The sequence below is a fragment of the Sphaeramia orbicularis genome, chromosome 14 (assembly GCF_902148855.1).
Source record: "Sphaeramia orbicularis chromosome 14, fSphaOr1.1, whole genome shotgun sequence".
Taxonomy (NCBI): domain Eukaryota; kingdom Metazoa; phylum Chordata; class Actinopteri; order Kurtiformes; family Apogonidae; genus Sphaeramia; species Sphaeramia orbicularis.
The window spans coordinates 44,567,056-44,588,359 of record NC_043970.1 but is presented as its reverse complement, the minus strand read 5'-3'; the positions used below and the strand labels follow the sequence as shown (position 1 = coordinate 44,588,359).

The 21,304-nt window shown below is 38.4% G+C and overlaps 1 protein-coding gene across 1 annotated transcript in view; it reads right to left on the bottom strand.

Annotated features, from left to right (window-relative positions):
* Nucleotides 1–551: 551 nt before the first annotated feature.
* Nucleotides 552–21,304, bottom strand: part of LOC115433328 (AT-rich interactive domain-containing protein 5B) — a 71,811-nt gene continuing 51,058 nt past the window's right edge. Inside the window, exons 5-12 of the mRNA XM_030154675.1 lie at nucleotides 17,714–17,947; nucleotides 15,731–15,837; nucleotides 14,386–14,533; nucleotides 12,010–12,062; nucleotides 7,699–7,796; nucleotides 5,814–5,994; nucleotides 4,572–4,778; nucleotides 552–3,835 (exon numbers count right to left, since the gene is read on the bottom strand). Of these exons, the coding sequence (XP_030010535.1) occupies nucleotides 2,423–3,835; nucleotides 4,572–4,778; nucleotides 5,814–5,994; nucleotides 7,699–7,796; nucleotides 12,010–12,062; nucleotides 14,386–14,533; nucleotides 15,731–15,837; nucleotides 17,714–17,947 (2,441 nt within the window). The 3' untranslated portion in view covers nucleotides 552–2,422. The remainder of the gene's footprint in view (nucleotides 3,836–4,571; nucleotides 4,779–5,813; nucleotides 5,995–7,698; nucleotides 7,797–12,009; nucleotides 12,063–14,385; nucleotides 14,534–15,730; nucleotides 15,838–17,713; nucleotides 17,948–21,304) is intronic.

Below are 21,304 nucleotides of genomic sequence, written 5' to 3'. Positions count from 1 at the left end.
ATTTATCACCATTTATTACAATACTATCCTCTTGTATTTTGCATTTTTTTGCTCTAAATATAGGTCAATACATGATTTAATTTCCTAGATTTAATTTAGATGCACATGAAAGCTCAAAGTAAATCCAAAGGTTAATATATCAAAACAGAGAAAAAGTGAAGAAAAATTGACTTTTTCAGCTCAGATATCATTAACTGAATATAAAACAAGTGTCTCCATGATCCACCACCATGGGTTTTACTGGTGAATCAATGTTTGTAGAAGATGACGGTGTTTCCACGGTAACTACAGAACCTCTGAACATCCAAATGGGTCATATCTGTTGACCATGAAAATTATTTACATGTATTGATAGGACTAATGGATCAGCAGGTATTAAACATTTTACATCTGTAGATGGTCACTAGTGGGTGTTTGGGTCTTTATGGGTCAAGTTTACACAATATTTAGGATATTTTCACTGGTTTCACAGTAGCTCGTCTAGGCAGGCCAATAAATCACATTTCATTAATTGCTTTGGCTGATTAATTGGTGCCAGTAAGAGCATTTTAACAGTATTGGCAGAAGTTGGCACAAATATTGGTCAATGACTAATATTAAGTGGAAAACAGGGGAAAAAACCCCATTGAAGAACAGCCCAAAATGTAGTTTTATTCAGGATATTATTTTAACTTGGATGTTCTACTTAATATTTATCCAGTTTTCAATAAAGTGAAAGGAAGTTAATTCAGAGGCAGTACGTGTTTTCAGGGTCAAATTTGGGGGGGGGGGGGGGGGGGCAGTGATATGTCAACTTTTAAAATTATTAGTTCACCTCAACTGCCTTTTACCACCTACTTAATCCTGTATTACTGTTATCCAATATTAGATTATAATTAAATGGAGAAATACTGCTTTTACTGATCTATTCACTGACTTGTAGTCTGTAAAAAATCCAAACCATATGTGAAGTATCCCTGCCAGGAAGTAATCTGCTGTCTTCTTTCCCCCTGTTACCTGGATCATTTGAAAGCCAGGGCTCAACTTCTTTCATGTTAAAGTTCCACCAAAACATAGTCCCTCAACAATTTTTTGCAAAGCAGCATAACCGCACGTTTGGCTTTGAGTTTTTTCAATACATTTATGATACAGTACAACCCTGGAGTCTCCAAATTAAGTTAGCAGTGTTTAGTAAGTCCTTGGTTTTAGGGATCAAAACATATCTGAGTGGTGTGGACGTCAGGTGCAGAAATGTATCTGTGAGGAGATAGTCTGCTTCTTTGCATGCAAGTCCTGTCTGCTTCATTAAACTGAGGGCATCTACTGCAGGTAAACACTGATCAAGCAGAAGTACCACAGACAAACCCACTTCACAACATCCAAACCAACACAATTATTAAAGCCAACAAAGTTGTGAATGTTAGTGTCGAATCCTGGTTTATTTCTCATGGTTTCAGTTTCAGCTCCATGTACGAGTCCTTGAATTTAGGCATTAAAAACTGGCTTTTTTTTTTTTTTAACTTTAATTTCTTTTTCTTTAAATAACTCAGCCATCAAATGAGCTCTAGGATCGTAAAACCCGATACCCAGCCCCACTGAGCAGTGAAGAAAACAACTCATCAGGTCCAACATCAAGGTATCTCTTTACATGAACGTATCTGAGGCCTGTGATGAACCAGATCACCACAGGCCGTTTAAGGCACGTGTGTGTAAGAAAAGGGAGTTTATATAAGTTCAGCTAACGAGCAGGACTATAAATGCTTCACTTAACAAGCTATAATGTGAAGACTGAGGAGCTTCTCACTCCGGATAACATCTAAACACTTTATCAGAAAATAACTATTTCTCTACAGATGTAGAGTACAATTTAAAAATGACACTACCAAACTACAGTACACTCTAACTGCTAATTACTGGAGTCTTGATGCATAGCATCACCCATAGATGTAATATTGATTTTTGTTTTTAGGTAATATGGATCATATTCAATATTTCACTGTAACATTGAATAGTGGAGTTAATAGTGTTATGATGGGTTATGGCAGTGTTTGTTAGTCACAGTCTCACTCCTCTGTTTCTTTTTTTTTTAACTGAAAAAAGGCTGAAACCAACAGAGAAGGGAAGAGGAACTGATAGTGATTGTCATGAGTCTCTGTGTCGTCATTCCCCTGCTAAGTCCAATCAACGCCATGGTTGAAGACCACGAAAAAAAACAGGAAATAACAACAAGAGATGAAATGAGAAAAAACATCAACAGAGGCAAAGAGAAGTAGTGAGTTCAGATGAAGAAAAGAAACATCCCTGCTCCGTGTTTTCAGGCTTTAAAAACCCGCTGGGGATTTTCAGATCCCAGAACCAACAAGCCCATCAGAAAATGCTAATATCAACAGCATGAAGAATGCTAAAAACAATGTACGTTTAGTGTTTCAGAGCCCGAGCCTCCTCAGCTCTGCTGGGCCAGGACCAGAGCAGTGGGCTGAGGCAGGACGGGGCTCGGCAGCCCCTTGGCGGAGGCCTCAACATCGCACTCCATTTTCTCTACATCAGCAATCTGCTGACCTCCAAAATCCCCAATCTGGCCCGCTGAGGTGGTCACTGGGCTTTTGCTATCTTCCGTCACTTCCTTATTTTCCGTCTCTTCCTTTAACACCTGTCTGGTCGTCTTCTCCTCCTCTTCTGACTCCGTTTTGCTGCTCTTCTCAACCTTCACCGCCTCCTCCTCCTTCTTCACTTCTTTCATCGCTGCACCTTCTGCTCTCGCCGCTTCAGTTCTTCTGGATTCAACAACAGACGCTGGAGGAATAAACTTGGCCAGCCTCGTCCCATTCAGATCTTCCTCCAGCTTCACCTGGAAAGGTGGCAGGCCCAGCAGGAAGGCTCTGATCCTGCTGGGGGAGCTGAGGTCTGCCGGCTCGTCCTGGATCTTCATCTCTACATCCTGTCCTCCTGCTCCTCCTTCCCCTCCCATTCCTCCAGAGCCAGGCTGAACCCCCAGGCTGAAGTCCTCGGCGGAGGTCTGCTCTGCACCACCAATTTTTGGTCTTTTTGTCGAAGGCTGATCCCCGTTGGTCATGGCTCTGCTCGGCTCTGGTCCCTCTGAATGCGGCCTCTTAGCTGGGAAGCGTTTACTGAGATTGAGAGGCAGTGCCTGCTCAGGGGGGGGTGTAATGGGAGAACAAGGGGGCTTGGCTAATTGTACATGGTCCTGGGACAGCGCCTCAGACAGTCGGCGGGTGAAGGTCTGGAACTGTGATGAGCCCAGACGAGTCCTCATCAGCTGGCGCACCTGAACACTGCAGTCCAGATCGAGAGGCAGGACCCGGAGAGGGGGCAGAGGTAGTCTGTTCCTGACCTCCCGGGTGCCTCCTCTCTGGGCCACCTCATCCACGTTGCACCCCGAGCAGTGGTTGTGGTGCTGGTGGAGCAGGTGAGGCTGGGGCTGGAGCTGGTCTCCGCTGGGGTGGGGGGCATCAGGGCTTCCGCTTTTGGGCTGCAGGGTGTAGACGGTCGTATGGTGCTGCTGTGTTGGGTCTTGTGGCGTCAGGGCCGGACTCTCCAGGCCTCTCTGTACACCCAGTCGGTTCCTGAAGACGTCCAGGGGACACATGCCTTTGATAGGGCTGAATCCGCCCAGAGAGCCTCCGACAAAGTGGCGAGGCAGAGCAGAGAGGAGGACTCCTGGAGTTGGAGGAGGAGCCGCAGACTCCCCTCGCTCCTGCTTAAGCTCCTTGGGTTTGGGCTGGAAGGAAAGGAAGGGGGCGGACATGGGGGAGAGGTCGGGGGTTAGGGGCAGGTTGACGGAGAGGATGGCCGGCTGGATGGGCTGCAGAGAGGCTGTGTGGAGAGGCTGCGGTACCTGATGGAGCAAGTAAACAGAAGGTGTTTAGAAATAGACCGCAAATGTATTCTATACCTTTAATTTAACTGTGTATGTATACATTTAATATTTTAATTATTTAAATCACATTAAAACGCTGTGTGTGGAGGTGGGCCATCTGAGACAAAGATCATGTGATCATTTTCTAGACGTTTTAAGCTGTGTGGGATGACTTTCTGTTGTTTTACTTTGTACATATTTTGCCAAAGTTTCAAAAAACCTGGAACAAATCTTCTCAATGATGAAGTAAACAATACTTTTCTGAACATAAATCTGAGACCACTACAGTTTTATCATTATTATCATCAGGCTGTAGAGCCTTATTTTATCCTGCCTGACTTTTCAAATTAAACAAACATGTTTTTACAATCTGCATTTTCATTACTGTACTGCTGACAAATTCCTTACTTTCTCATTTTACATCATTATTTCTTCAGCAGTAAAACATCTTGTTATACAAAGTCTACAGATTCAAGTGGATGAACCAAACACTTTCAGTGCTGAAAGATGCTGAATAATCATTCTAAATATGCCCTCCATAAAATACTGTAATTACACTATGATAGCGTAGTTTTAAAAGCATGACTGTATTATTGCTCTGAACAATTAGAACAGATGATGAATTCATCTTCCACCATCTAAGACCATGAGGTCGCCCAGCTCTTACTGATCTACAAAATGCTTGCCGCTGTGGCAGGCTGTGATCAGGTCTTACCCTGTGTGTGTTGCTGGCAGTCGGTCCTCCTCGGCCTCTGCCTGGAAGCAGAGGACTCAGATGAATCTCAGCCACCGCCGGCATCTTGACTTTGGGCTGCTGCTGGGCGAGCAGCTTGGCTTGAGCGAGCAGCGTGGCCTTGTTCCGTTTGCCCGGCGGTCGGCCTCGGCCTCTCTTCACCACCACGGTGCCGTCAGGGTTCACAATCTGCAGCGAAACAGACCAGCAGTAACATTAGAGAGTCCTGGTATGAAATCTGAAAATCATCTGCAGTGCAAACCAACCTTTAACACAACTCCAATCAATATAAACTCTGTAATTAGAATGACATATTTCTGTAGTGTTGGGGATTTCTTAAAGAACAGTCCTATGAGAAAATGGACCTAAAGTAGTTCAGTGCAGATTGATGATAAATAAATGTCACCTTGTCCAATTCCTAAGCCTACATTCTAATTGTTTAGATAGTAAGACTAATACATAAAATCCATGACAATATAAATATAAATAAAAAGCACAAACAACTAAACAAACTAAAAACATTAGGCCTAAAGTTGCATTCCAGGAGATAAGAATAGATCAGATAAATGATGAAAAACTAAAACACACACAGCTTTGTTCTATTAGTTCTTTTTTCTTTATAAGAATGTAAATATTTGACACTACTGGCCAGATGCCTTATTCTGTTAAACTGGAAGAACAAAAGTCCTCCAACTCATCAGGCTCTGTTAAAAGACATTATGCAACACTTACATTTAGAGAAAATCAAATTTTCATTAAAGATAATGAAAAGTTATTTTATTCAATTTGGCAGCCCTTTATAGATTACTTTAATATTAAGTTAGTAGGCAGACCTCCCCCTTTTGTGTATGTGTGTGTACATGTACATGAGTGCAGGTGTAGTGTTCTTGTTCTGACATCACATATATTGGATACTGTATATGACTTTATTATATTACCATTGTTTTAATTTCAATAAAAAGAGTTTAAAAAATGTAAATATTAATCAGATATTTTATGGAAATAAAACCAAACTTGAAAATGTACCTTTATTAACAATAAATCATATGCCGGCTCATTTACTTGCATGAGATCTAGAAGAAAAATGTCTAAAGTGCATTCTGATATTTTAGCCCAAAATTACATAATTTCTATCAATGAAATATTACTATAAATTAAACACTGAGAAAAGAAGGAACGGGAAATGAACAGACACAAAGAATCTGACAGGGTGTGTTCACTTACCATACGAGGAGGGGGAGGAGGAAGAGGAATCTTCTTCTCTTTGGGTTTCGGTCCTGGTTTTCTGCCCCTCGGAAGTGGCTTCCTTCCTCTGATGCCTCTGGGCTTTGGAGGCAAGGGGGATTCTGGGATTTTGAGTTCTGTTCCTCCCGCTCTGAGGTGCTCCTCATACGGAAGCATCAACCTGAAACACAGACAGTCAAGAATAAACAAATGTTTCATTGCATTTTTCCTTTTTGTCAGAAAAAAACAGTCTTGAACAGATTCTAAATGACATAATTAAACCTATAAATTAAAGTTGATGGATTGATGATGTTTTTCTAACGTCTTTAAACTGTTCTTTGCCCGGGTTTTAGAATACACACCTGTGATTTTATACTTTCCTTTCTTGACATTTACATTATTCATTTTGATGCAACATTCGTCAGGTTTTTCAGCCACATGTGAATAATCTCAGGAAAAACACCAGTTTGAACACACAATAAAAAATTATGATTCATCGGTTTATCAAACTACTGAAGCCAACTAAAACTGAAAAGGCGTGAGGAAAAACACCAAGAGGGAACACCTGGCTCCAAAAACAAAAGCAGTGTCAGTTATATGGAGTCATAATACATTTGAGGATTATGTCCTTAAAGCCTGATTTTCATTTTTATTTACTGTGTATCGTGCCAATAATAATAATAACAATGATAATAATAATAATAATAGCATATGACCATCTCCAGGCAACTGATAAAAATTGTTATGATAATGATAGTTTGGACCAAGAAAAAAGCCAAATTAATCAGCTAATATGAAAGCTGAATACAAATTTTGTATGTTTGGAAAAAAATCTGATTTCTTTCATTGTATTAGAAATTGAATAAACTGAACATCTAAGCCAAAATAGTAAATACCTAAATAGATGAATAAATCTGAATCACTGACTATCGTTACCTTCATAGCATAAAGCCAAGTCATATTTTTGGTCAAATTATGATATCTGCATAATTTTACTCTCCAAACACTGCTGCTTCATTTGATGCAGGTATCACTATTTGGCCAAAAATATGACTTATGAAGTTATGATATGAGGCTAACAATATCAAAGTCAAAGAAAGTGATTGATGACTTAAACAGGGTTTCTGCAGGTATCAGCAAATCTAATTTAATGCCCTTTTTAATACCACTTTACACAAATTTAATGCCCACGTCCAACTGCAGATACAGTTTTATGACAGTTTTCCGTCGACAGGCATTAACCAGGTTCTGAATAATTCCTCCTCTAATGACTTCTGCTGACACTTGCTTTTTCCCATTTTTCCCACAGCATGAACACGCTCACAGCACGTTGCATTCCAAGCATCCGGTGTTGTGACTTTGTGTATCGGCCATAAACAATAGTCAGTTAAAGGGTTCCGCCTGTCAATCATCACACTATACTTCCAATCAAAATTATTCGATGCTCATATAATGAAAATAAATCATGAATAACAGTGCTTTTTTTTTTCCATCAAGTGTATTTAATTTTTTAATGCCTCTGGACATTGAATTTAATGCTTTTTAATGCCATTTAAGGCCTTAATTTTGACAAAATCCATTTACTGACTTTTACTGCTTTTTAATGACCCGCAGAAACTCTGTTAAATGCAAATGTACATTAAAAACTGGAGTGATTTGTATCTATCGCATTATTATATTAGTAACATTACACACTGGACTGTCTGCATTGAAGGAAGACATTTAACAGTTTTCTCCACAAAGATCTGCAGGGTTATCAGCCCATCACAGCCTCCATGTTTGTCATTTTCCACCCTCTCGGTGCATCTGTTCAGAGGATGCGCCTGGTTTCTGTCAGTTCCTGATGGACCTGGTTTGTGTTGTGCTTTTGTCGTGTCGCTCTGACCTCTCATAGTGTCTCCTGGTGCAGGTGGCGGCGCTGGTGCTGCCGGGGCATCCTCCCAGCTCATTGTAGACCACTTTCCACAGACGGTCCGACGTCACCTGTGAAACACAAAGACCCTGAGCTCTGTGTGCATCCGTGGGGCTCAAACACATTATACAGTGTGTCATTAGGGCTATAACCCCACGGCAGATAATGCGGTATTGTTCAACACAAGGCTCAATTCAGAGCAGCAGCTGAATCGGACGATTGAGCAGCCGTTCTGTTGCCAACAGTGCAGCGCTGTGGCTGCTGAGCTCAAACTGGTCCTGCTTTGGTCCCATCTTGTTGTTTTTGTTTAGTGTGAAGCTGTTTATTTACTGTACACTGTTCCTCTGAAGAATTAGTCCTTTCAGTCTTATTAATACAACAAATGCTGACGCAGTTCTACGCCTCTAACAAATAAAATAATGATAAAACATGTAGCATTTATTACTTCCTTAAATCCAATTTTTTAAGTAAATAAATAACAATTAGGGCTGCACGATTTTAGCAAAAAAAAAAAAATCCCTATTTTTTCCTCTAAAAACTCGATTTTCGATTTTGATTTTGATTTTTGGGTAAAACTACAAAAGACAACAGAAGTCAGCATGTCGTTTTCATGAGCAGCCAACCATGCAAGGCACTGCTCTGACCTCAAATCTGTGATGGTATCACGTGATGAACCCACAGAAGTTTTTTTCTTAATTAAATCTTGATTGAATGAAGTAGAGTATACAAACAATGTATACAACAAGAAAATAACAGAAGTTTGCCAGGGGGAATACACTATAATACAATGTCCAAATCAGAGCAAATACTTATGTTTTTTATAGCCTTTTTGTTTCCAGATTTATCTAACAGCTTTAAATAAAGTTCAACATCTTTCAAAAAATAAATATTTGGTTTTGTGTTACAGAACTTACATTTGTGAATGAAAAATTTAGCAAGTAAGAGGACTAAATTATATATATATATATATATATATATATATATATATATATATATATATATATATATATATATATATTATTATTATTATTTTTGTTTATTTTTTTTATGTATTTATTTTTTTTCCTGGGTATCTGGGCCCACAGAAGTGATACCAATGTAAGTCAGTGACAGGCATCAGTCGTGCGTGCATGTGTGCGTGTACCACGTTAATATTAGTTATCCACATGCGGTTCTATTTAAAGTGGGGGATCCGTGCGTGGAACAGACCGACCCAGGACACACTGGAGGGATTCTATCTGTGGAGCTGGTGGATGTGTGTGGGCACAGGGCTGTGTGGGCTCCTCTGCTGAGACTGATGACCCGAGACCCGGACCCGGTTCGGAAGAAAACGGTACGGTACGGATCCGGGACAACGTAAGAAGAGTGATCCGCATGCAGTCATATTTCAGTTGCGGGATCCGTGCATGAAGCCACGGCTTACATTGCTATAAGTACTGCGGGCTCATTAACACATTTAAAGTCCGGTCATTACACGGACTTCTGTGACAGACCGCTGTCACTGATAGGAGGAGGAGCCTACGGGAGCCCGCTAGCGCGCGGCCCGCAGGCACGAGAGATATGAAATCGATTTTACGATTTCCCTTTTTTAAAAATCGTCCTAATTAAAAAATCCAATTTCGATTTAAAATAGATAAATCGTGCAGCCCTAATAACAATAATTAATTTTATTCCGAGTTTCTTCCAAGGTAAATTTAAGATGTTAAATTTCACTTGGATGGCAAAAACCACAGCAAGAAGTTCCTGAATGGGGATGATGGGGGTTTTGCACCTCAAGTCTGTGTCGGCTACACTGAAAAATCTAAAAATATTTTATAACTCTTGCATAAATGAGCTAAAAAGGGGAACATATCTACAAAATATATAATTCATTCATTTTCTTTATCCTCACTAGGGTCATGGGGGTCGCTTGGAGCCTATCCCAGCTACTTATGGGCGAAGGTGACATGTCACCATTTCATCACAGGACTGACATATACAGGTTAGGGTTAGGCCTTGGCCTGCCCTCAGTGACATTTTCAGGCCTAAACAAGTTGAATTAACTTTGAAAGGCAGGAACAGCTGCCATGGGTAAAGAAATGAAATTGACATGGTGGCCAAAGTGTTAATGCTGTAACCTGGCAATTTTGTGGAAAACAAGATGGATGCCCCCCATTGGCCCCTCCCATGACCTTCGATTGGATTTAAATCCCACTGCTACATCACGCAAACCAGTTTTACCTTGGATTGCGCAATTTGCCCCTGCTCACTTATGTATGAAAACCTGGGTCTGTAAATTTGGACAAATATCCACCAATCCCCTACCTACCGACATCCATAAAAGAAAATTCCAAAAATTATTAAATGTGGAACTGGGGGTAATTTTTTAAAATGTATGTTTTTTGATACACCCTGTAGAGACAAACAATCACTCTCACATTCATACCTATGGGCAATTTAGATTAACCAATTAACCTATCAGTGCATGTCTTTGGATGGTGGGAGGAGCCTGAGTACCCAGAGAGAACCCACACAGACACAGGGAGAACATGCAAACTCCACACACAAAGGTCCCACCCCCATCAACTGGTGTTGGAATCGAACCTAACCTCCTTACTATGAGGTACGAGTGCTATCCACTACACCACCGTGTCACACTAAAATATATAAAACCAGCAAATTTTCTACAGAAACAGCTGTTGATTCTGCTAGGAGATTTATTTTCTCAGTACTTCCTTTGAAATGAAAAAATACAGAAAATTTCCTGGCTTTATACATTCAAATCTTCTATGTTTTCATTTCAAAAGAAGCGCTGAGAAAATAAATCAATTTACAGAATTATCAGCTGTGTTTCCATATGAACTCAAGATAACTTGAAGCTAGCTTTGGAAACGTCACAAAAAGGAAAAAGTGAACGTATGAAATATGGTGGTGTCATCAGATGGTGTCGTCAGATGGTGGTGCTACAGTCTCCATTAAACACGGCTTTAGTAAACACAGTATTAAACACTAAAGCACATCTTTGCGCTGTCAACTAAGTTATGATTTACACAGATGACAACACACTGAAAAAACTGCAAATTTATGAATATTTTTAGGAATTAAATCACTTTACTCCTAATTTCTTAAGTAAAAGTACTTGCATTATTTTCTTAAAAGCATTTAATAAATGCAAGTGGAGGTCATGTTTTGTTTAATTAACATGTTTTTACAGTATAATCTCTAGTTTTAGGCTGTAAAACTGTTCACACCATCTTTGATTAATTCAAAAACTAATAATAAAAAAAAGCTGAGACAAGCTAAAACCTTGTAAATTCTACAGAGAAGACAAACCTGAGGATGATGAAGGTAATGTGTGACTAAAACGCTAAATGCTGGTGACATCGTTTTCCCGACCCTGATGATTTTATTGGTAGTTAACAGATGCGATGATGTTAAAAATTAAAAGCCGTCAGCAGAAATACGTAACACCACCTCATAATAATAAAGCATTTCATAAAATTCTGAATCACTGGTGGCCATTATCCTGCAGTGGTGCCGCTGCAGAATGTATACAAAGGATTAAATGGAAATTGTTTAATAAGAAAAGTCAATAAAACTCTATTGGTTTTTTGCATTTTCAGTTACAGCGTATTTGACCCATGATTTTCATAAATACAACAAAATCTAGAATTAGGTCTGTAATGATCTTCAGAAGAAAAGTGAAAGCAGACAGAACTGTGATCCAAAATATTGACGGTTTTCCCACAGATACTAAATTAAAAGCTTTTACCCTCAGCAGAAATACATAACACCACCTCATAATAATAAAACATTTCATAAAATTCTGAATCACCAGTGGCCATTATCCTGCAGTGGTGCTGCTGCAGAATGTATACAAACGATTAAATGGAAATTTAACAAATTCAAACAAAATATTCTGTTTTTTAACCTGCCTTTTACTTTTTACTATATGTTTTATTGCTTGTTTTATACTCTGCATGTTTACTGTACGGTGTCCTTGAGTGCCAAGAACAGTGTCTATAAATAAAACGCATTATAATTATTAAAATAGACAACATTCTCAGATAAGCTCTTAGAGACATTGCTGAGATGTCTACCTGGAAGTTGCTTTTCAAGGTGAAGAGCGATTCCTTACAAACCATGGTCACATTATACTCAAAGACCAAACATGGACAAACATATCTGCCTGAAGGGGTCGTAAAAGTCTGGGAACCAGTTCAGCGGCGCACCGGTTATGTGATAACCGCCGCTGTTACATCCGGTTCAAAAAGCGTAAGGTGAGATGAAGTCACTGACACTCACCTTTTCGTAACCTCCGAGCCGTTTGACCACGGAGTACATGAGGAAGAGGTCGACTGAGGACAGACAGGACGGCCCGATTCAACACCAGGCAGCAGATGAGGCGACCCGGACAAGAGGATGCAAATGAGAGCAGATGAAAATGAAAATCAGGTTAGATTTTAACACAATACACAGAATGCTGATGTTGTCACTGAAGGGACCGTTTAAATAACCAAATATCCATCTGTAAACTACCTCTAATGTGCTTGAATTCATTCAGTTTAAAATAAGAAAAGTCAATAAAGCCCTATTGTTTTTTTGCATTTTCAGTTACAGCGTATTTGACGCATGATTTTCTCAATTACAGCAAAATCTAGAATTAGGTTTGTAATCTTCAGGATAAAAGTGAAACCAGAGACAGAACTGTGGTCCAACATATTGATGGTTTTCCCACAGATACTAAATTAAAAGCTTTTATCAAAAACAACAGCCAAAGCCCAAAGATTTGTTATAAGGTTGAAGTTATAAAAAGGGGAAAATATCTATAAAGTATATAAAAAAGAAAGTGCTGAAGTAAAATATATAAATAAATCAATAATCAAAATCTGCTGTTTCAATATAATCTGCAGAGAATTTGAAGTAAACTTTAACAAACTCACAAAAAGAAAAACAATTATAAAATATAAACTGATTTGAACTGAATAAACCAAACTACATAGTGTCACCTGAAGGTGGCGGTGCTGTCTCCATTAAAACATGGCTCTAACAAACAGTAGAAGAAGTAGGACATTCCGTTTCCACTCACTAATCCATTTCTCTTTCTGTTCTTATGCACCTGAATCACTTCCCTCATGGTGAACAACTTCGTAGATGACTCCATCATAAACACAGTCTGCTTGTTTATAGAACAAACCCAAACGTCACTCTGGCCTTTTCGGAAATTTTGTCACATAGTGCATTGCAGGAATGGGAATCCCACGAAGCAGCAATTTCTCTGTCTCTTGGTGAAGCTGAACCCAAATGTGTCCTTTTCCTCCATCTACCAACTAGACTCATTCTGTAAAACAACCTGGTGGACCAGAGAAGTTTAAAATGGAGCTATCTGACTCATTTTCTTGCTGAATCTGAGAAACCGCTTTCACTTGGTCACAATTCCCACAATGCTCTTTGCCACAAAATTTCTGAAAAGGCCCGAGTGATGTTTCAAGCACAGAAAGACTAATGGATTAGTGATAATTAGGCTTTCAGTCTGGTTTTACAAATTTGAAAAAAAAAATGTGTGATTAAAGTCAGAAACTGCTTTGAAGCAACTGGTTTGGTGTCGAGTTCCAGATGTATTTACTCATTACGGTAATTATTCATCTGACTTAGGTATTCAGTTTGGCTTCTGCTTTCTAAAAAGGACAAAAATAATACATAATGACAAAAGTGTTAAATGTTTTTCTACTGACAGTGATATAAGTGGTATTAGATATTGCTATTAAACCTCCACAGTGGGTTGACCTCTATTTTCCATTTCACATTATTCTAAATGAACTCCTCTTCAGAAAAAGGCCAGAATCACCTCAACTGACTGTAAAAACCTTTTGTAAAATTGAAAATGTTCTGTGTAACCATGTGCAAATATATTGTAAATATGAATATAATATTTAAATTTAAGTCTGAAGTCATGTATATTGTATAAATAATACATAAAGAGAGATAGATAGATAGATAGATAGATAGATAGATAGATAGATAGATAGATAGATAGATAGATAGATAGATCTATCTATCTACATAAAGAGAGATAGATAGATAGATAGATAGATAGATAGATAGATAGATAGATAGATAGATAGATAGATAGATAGATAGATAGATAGATAGATAGATAGATAGATAGATAGATAGATAGATAGATAGATAGATAGATAGATAGATAGATAGATAGATAGATAGATCTTTTCTCTTTCAGGCACAACAGTTGTTCCTTTTTTTTATTATTCAATGTTTTTTTTATTTTTGTCTTGTTCTATTTTTTTCCCCTATATTTTGTATTATGTTTGTGTCTGAAATAAACTAAAGTTATATTTATTGTTTCACACATGTAGACTTTCAGCCTTGCATGTTGGGATCAATCTTATCTTCACATTTATCTTCAGTGGACTACAATAAAAAACTAGAAAAGCACTCAGAGTGCAGACCTCTGCCAAGACAGATCTCTCTCCCCCCCGACCTTGACCTTTGGCCTACTTGGCCCAAAATTTAATGGGTTCGTCCCCGGGCTTAGGGTAAAATTCGGTAAAGATGGTTGTAATAGTTTTCCCATGAAGTTGCTACCAAACAAACACACAACGCAAAGTGATCACAATACCTCCTGGTGGAGGTAAAAAGGCTGAATAGAGGAAGACTCACTCTTCTTGAAGCCGAGGTTGGGGACTTTGTGGATGGGTGAGCCGTGGCGCTCCATGAAGGCATAAAGCTGATCCAGGAACAGCTGCTCCTCAGGGTGAGGGAGCCAGCTGCCTTCACAGCCGACCTCAACGCTGCCCATCACGTTCTCCTGAAAGACAAACGCAGCGCTCATAAAACATACAGACACGTTTTAATAAGACAAGTGACAATGGTATTAAAATCTGGAGCCATTTCATTAAAACCAACCTTTTCTTCTGTTTTGTAAAGAAGAAACATGTCACATGGTTTGACTTTGATGCATTTTTATTCATTTTCAGAATAAGATCTGTTGTTTTTAGGATGAATTCACTGCTGATGTTGGTCTGCACAGGAGATTTGTTGAAAATAACAATGTATAGAAAATCCCTGCATTAATCCTTTAATATAAAGTAGTTACAAGAACTTAATCCTCCACCTTAATCTATTTTTTTATTCATGCGATGAATCTTTTCGTTATTAGAGAAGAATTTTTAATGGAAACCTTAGAGATATTAATCTGCACCAGACAACAAATCAATATGGTGGACCTCTGTGTTTTATGTAGATAAGTAACACATAAGAGGGAGGAACTATCAGTTATCATAAACAGAAAAATAGAAATGTAGTCCCTAATACAGAAGTAAAAGTGTTAAATAAACAACAGACAGCAGATGAAAAAAGGCATGTTACACTCTTTGACAGTAATTGTCACTACATGTACAATGACACCTTTCATTTTGGCAACAGGAAGTGAAAACATCATGTGCAATAATATGACAGCTAATTTAGATTTGGGTGTATCTGTGCTTCTACAATACAATAACTGACTGAGGAAAAACAATAGCTTTACAATTTGTTCTAGTTTAGTATATTTTAAGGTTTATTTAATGTATTTAGTTATTTCTTACTCTGACTTAGCACATTCTGTTCAGTAGTTATCTGGTTTGTAATAAAGACAGTTAATTTGAGATATATATAATTCACTTTCATTTTCTATGTTGACATTTAATGGTGGAGGGAGAAGAGTGACATCATGCAATTAATCCTGTCCGTTTTTTTTCCAGCTCTAAATTATTGTCTAAGAATCCACTGTTGGTCGACCCTCTGAACATCACATCTTCACGATGCAACACAACTTAACTGTTTAACTAGTCTGGATGCAACCTTTAGTGTCGACTCTGTACCCAAACCTAAGACATAACTTACAATCACTGGTCTTTATTAAAAACCTGCAAAAACAAGCTGAAAGAATAATAAGAAAAACTAAACAATAATACAACGGAACCAAATTATTCCAGTCTGACCAGTGACAGACACAAACACCCACCTTCATCCTCTCTATCCAGGACTCTGAATGGCTGGAGGTCGGGGAGTCTTTGCCGTCGCGGCCTCTCCTCTTACGAGGACGTCCTCGGAGACTGAGAGACGGACATCCTGCAGAAAGAAATTAACACAATCTACATGAAAATTTAAAGAAAGCAAGAAAATAACCGGAGGATTTATCATTTATTTATGAATAACACATCAGTGATGTTTCTGCACTGACTTCTTCATGCTTGTTCAACCTTATTTCTTCAATGATTGAATGCAGTTCTAGTTTCTCTGTGGTGGATTACTTTGTTAATGTTTTTTTTTTCTTTTAAATTACTTATACAGTCACGGAAAAAATTATTAGACAACCCCTTGTTTTCTTCAATTTCTTGTTCATTTTAATGCCTGGTACGACTAAAGGTACATTTGTTTGGACAAATATAATGCTGACAACAAAAATAGCTCATAGTAGTTTAATTTCAGAACTGATATCTATCCATTTTCTCTGTTTTCTTGATAATAACCAAAATCACTTCAATTCTTACATCAATATCTATGTCATTGTACTGACAAAAACAGTGCTTTTAGTCATTCCATGTTTTCTTTTCTGTCCGTTTTAGTCACATGATACACACAAGAGTTAGTACTGGATTGCATAACTATTGTTTTTGATGACTTTTGATGGTCTAATCATTTTTTTCTGCAACTGTATGCAGAGATGGGCTCCACGGCCAAAATGTTACCATAACAAACTTGCTGATATGACTCGATATACTGTATAATTATTGTGATAAAAGTCAAGTCATTACAGCTTTAAATTTAGTTGAAATGATGATTTTCAGTCCTGGGTGAAAACTGAAGAAACCAGACGGTTATTTGTAGTTTAGAATTCTTTGTCACTGTGATGAAAATGAAATGAAAACAATGTAAGAGATGGAACAAAGTAGCATAAAATACAAAGTGACAAGAATAACAAAAGACATAACACAATGAAAACAAAGCAACAAGATGAAAATGTAATAAGACAAACATTCTGTTTAAATGTGAAACCACATATTTGGGAATCTACTGTTTGAGTCATGGAACGTTAAAGACAAAAAAATTACTGGCTATACTGTTGGCAGCCAGTAAGAAATCTGTTACGAGAAAATGGTTAAAAGTAGAACCACCCACCATTAATGAATGGATTGGAATTGTCTATTAGATTTATATTACAGAGAAGATATCCTTTTCCCTCAGAGTTGAAAAAGAAAATTTTTTTTAATATCTGATCCAAATGGACCGAGTATGTAAAACCAATCAGATGTGATTTCATTTGATTGTATTTGTGCTTTGTGTGAAGCTATCCACTTTTATGTGAGGTTGTGATCGTATGAGGTGGTGCGCTCCCCTGTTCTGTTTTGTTGTGTTATTGTTTCAACTGAAATTAATGGTCCGTAAAAGGAAATTCTAGAAGGGCAATATGGATATCCAATCCAATCCAACTTTATTTGTAAAGCACTTTAAAACAACCATAGTAGACCAAAGTGCTGTACAGAAAAATAAATAAAAAACAAAATAACAGTACAATACAAGATCAGATTAAAAGACATAGAACAACTGCAAAAATAACATTAAAATTAAAAAATTAAAATAAATAAAAATACAGAAGAATAGATAAAGCCTAAATAAAAGAGTAAAATACAAGAACAGATTAAAACATAAAAAGCTGCATAATTAAAAACAACAAATAAGAACAATATAGCAACACCAAATAAAACAATGTAATAAAAATAATACATTGATATAATAGTATATGATATAATCATTGAAACTTTCTATATCCATTTTATTTTCTGGAATGATTAAGGCTGTAATTAATGTATGTGATGGTCATTTGCCTTGCCAATAAAAGATAATTTCAAAAAAAAAAAAAAAAAAAAAAGAAAAAAAAAAAGAAAATGTAGTAGGACAAAAAACATAAAAACATGACCCAACAGGACAATATTCAGACACTCACTGAACTGCCAGGTGAAGCTGACGGTGCTCTCCAGGGTCGGGTGGTGGAAGGTGTCTCTACAGTACATCACTCGGGTGTTGGGCATTGGGAGCTTGACGCCCCCCAGGGCCAATAGGTGGGGGTCCTGGAGCCCCGGCCCCGTCGCCCCCTCCTGGATCCGCCTCTTCAGGGAGCGGTAACGGCAGTACTGAGGGTAGCTGAGCACTTTGACCCCCTGACGCTCCACCACGCCGTCTGAAAATACACAACAGACGTCTGAATGAGCCTCTGTTTTAGATCCATAAATGAAAACAGTCCTATTTCTATTCCATCTACACAATACGGCAGCATCTGAAACACGACAACCCCCATCCACAGTACACAGCGCTCACTGAATGAAAATAATGTGAATCATATGCTGCGATGGCCTTCAGTCACCAAGTTTCAACCACAGTGAAACCACAAAAAGAAAAAAAATCCACCACACAGTAGAGTTACAGGACAAGAGTTTAGTTTTAGAATCAATTCATTTACATTTTTATAAACTCAGAGCAGTTTTACAGAGGACTGGGTGATACAGCTAAAACTGTTCAAACCAACACTTCGATTTGTGAGTGAGTGAAAGAAGATGAAAATGTGACAAAAAAAACTAATTCAGACAAAAGACAACAAAAAATAAGAAAGTTAAAATCAAGAAATGTAAAACAGGACAAGGCTGGACCAAATAAGGTATTAAAAAGAAAAGTAACAATGACAAAAAAAAGCAGAAAAACTGGACAAAAACAGATGAAAATGTGATCAGACCTGAAAAAACACAATGGAAAACAAGACAGAAAACAAGATGAAAAACAACATGAAATATGAGAAAATAATGTGAAAACAGATAAAAACTGAATGAAAACAAGATAAAACAAGACAAAATAAAATGAAAAACAAGACTAAAATGAAAAAAAATATGAAAAAGGAATGAAAACTAGACAATTTCCACACACGGAAATCGTGAGAGGGGCTCGGGGGTCACGACGTCGATTCTATTCCGAGGTTGTTCACAACAACAGGTCCCGCTCACAATCACAAGGTCACATCCACGTCCAGGCCAAAGCGGCGCACAGCCGAGGCAAATTTCTGAGACCATTAGATAGCACTATGAATCTGATTCAATATCGCCGTGTCATTTTGTTTGAGGTGGGGGCAACATCAACCAGGTCAAGTCTGGTGCTGATCGGACCAAAAATGACTGAGTTACCGTGCGGGACCACTAGGTGGCACTGTGGGCCAGATTCCGTATTTTCTTCAGGGCAGGAGCAACATTAACCACATCAAGTTTGGTCCTGATTGGACAAAAAGTGACCAAGTTACCGTGCGGGACCACTAGGTGGCAGTGTTCAGCCAGATTCAGTATTATTTCATTCAGGGAAGTACTAAAATCAACCAGGTCAAGTTTGGTGGTGATCGGAACAAAAATGCCAGTTACTGTGGGGGACCACTAGGTGGCAGTATCAGCCTAATTTAGTATCATTTCATTCAAGTCTGGACTATCAACCAGTATTCATTCAGCTAGTATTTACAGCTTGCCCCCCCCCCCTTAAAACCTACCTATACTCCTGCACCAATGTAATTTGACTAAAATGACCCTTAGTAGACCTGTCGTTGCCACGGTGACGTTCAGGCTGTTTGGGAGAAGTGTGCTCAGAAGGCAGAGAAAGAGCTCTGGAATAGGTCCCAAACAGCTGCTAATTACGGAAAACCCGTAAAACATAGATGAAAACTACAATGATCGTGACTGGCACGAAGAGCTCTGGAACACAAAGATGTAGGTTTCTTGCTTGTACTGTGAGAAATGACTGAGTTACAGCAGTGTAAAAACAGTCAACTTATCAGGAGAAGAACGATCCGTTTGTACTGATTTGAATAGGAGCCGAGGAGGGATTTGCCCCTAAACTACTGCCTGCCATTTCACTTTAGAAAGAGCTTGGTCTTCAAACATAGGTTCATATGAATCCCAGGAACTGTGGCTACATTTTTGGAAAAAATCATTTGCCTCCTATGTATCGTTTGGCCGGGAGGGCAAGTTATTCAGAATATTTTGAGGTGATTTTTGTCTGGTTTCACACTCTGGCAAGACAGGAATGTCAGGAATGCGTGCTCCATTTTCCTGTGATCTGACAAATTTGACACTTTTCTAGGACCCAGCTATCAAAATCGTAAACCTCATCCTCAAACAAAGTACATTCCTGCAGAGACATCAAAAATGCCTGCGTTTTAAAGTTTAAATGAAGTCTGTAGGTGAAAGTATGGTGAAGTAGTAGCAGTTGGAAACAAGTGGACTTGTCTGGCTGATTTTTTCCTCTCCCCATTCATTTCTATGGGACTTTTTCGCATGTTTTTCGTGAATAACTCTGCGAAAAATTTGCGAATCTCTACCAGAAGTAATATCACACTATTCCCAATGAAACCGCACGTTTTGATGTATTATTTGCAGGGGTACTCCCAGCGCCCTAGGCCGCCTTAATCAGCGAGATCTTGTCCGGAAGATGAGGAATAATATGTGAAAAGAGATGCGAGCAACAACAATAGGTGCTCGGGCCTATGGCCCAGAGCCCCTAACGAGACAAAATAAATTGAAAACAAGGCAAAAATCAGATGAACACGAGACAAAAGAAAAAATGTGACAAGAATGAGGTAAAAACTAAAACAGAAAACTTGATGGGGCAAAACAAAATCACATCTGTAGTATGTGATGATTTAGTACTTATTTATTGGTTTACTTTGTTTTGTTTATTTGTAACAAAAATAAATGAATGAGTTTTTCTTCCACCAGATGAAAACTTACGCCATCTATATTATTAAAGGGAAGTGGACTCTGTGTGTGTGTGTGTGTGTGTGTCTCAGGCATCACACAAAATCCGTACAGAGCTGATTGCTGCAGTTTGTCATCCTTATGTATTTTTGGTCTTGTGAAAACGGCAAGTTGATGGGACCAATATTTTGGGAGATATTAGTAATTTTGGAACACAATAGTAGAGCTGCACAATATCGTTTGAGCATTGTCATCGCAATGTACGTATACACAACAGTCACATCACAGATTCTGCAATATAGGAGATAAATGAACTCAATGTGTTCTCATCTAATTTCACCCTGGGTACCTGACACACACTGCACACAGCAATCCACCAATCACAATTGTTCTTAATCAGTTTGTTGAAGCAGACCACGCCCCTGCACATGGAGTGAGTCTTTGGTAACCCCATTGAAAAATGAGCAACGAACAAGAGAAAATCACCGAAAACGAAGACTTGGTGCCAATAAGACAAGCAACGTCAGTTATCTGGAATTATTTCAGCTACAAGGATGAAACTGAAATATGTGTTCTTTGTCGATATGAGAGGAAACAACTAATTTGTTTGACCATACGCTTACTTTTTTAGGTGGTAGCGCTGGTGCTAGCAAGATAAAAATTTTAGTAGCACAAAGAAAAATTTAGTAGCACACAAAGTTGGACAATTAGTTAACGTGTTTATTAGCTAAATTAATTTGATGCTGATCAGAAATTCTAACAATGTTGAACAACAATTAAACTGATTCTTTAACCTTTATTTTTCCTCCACC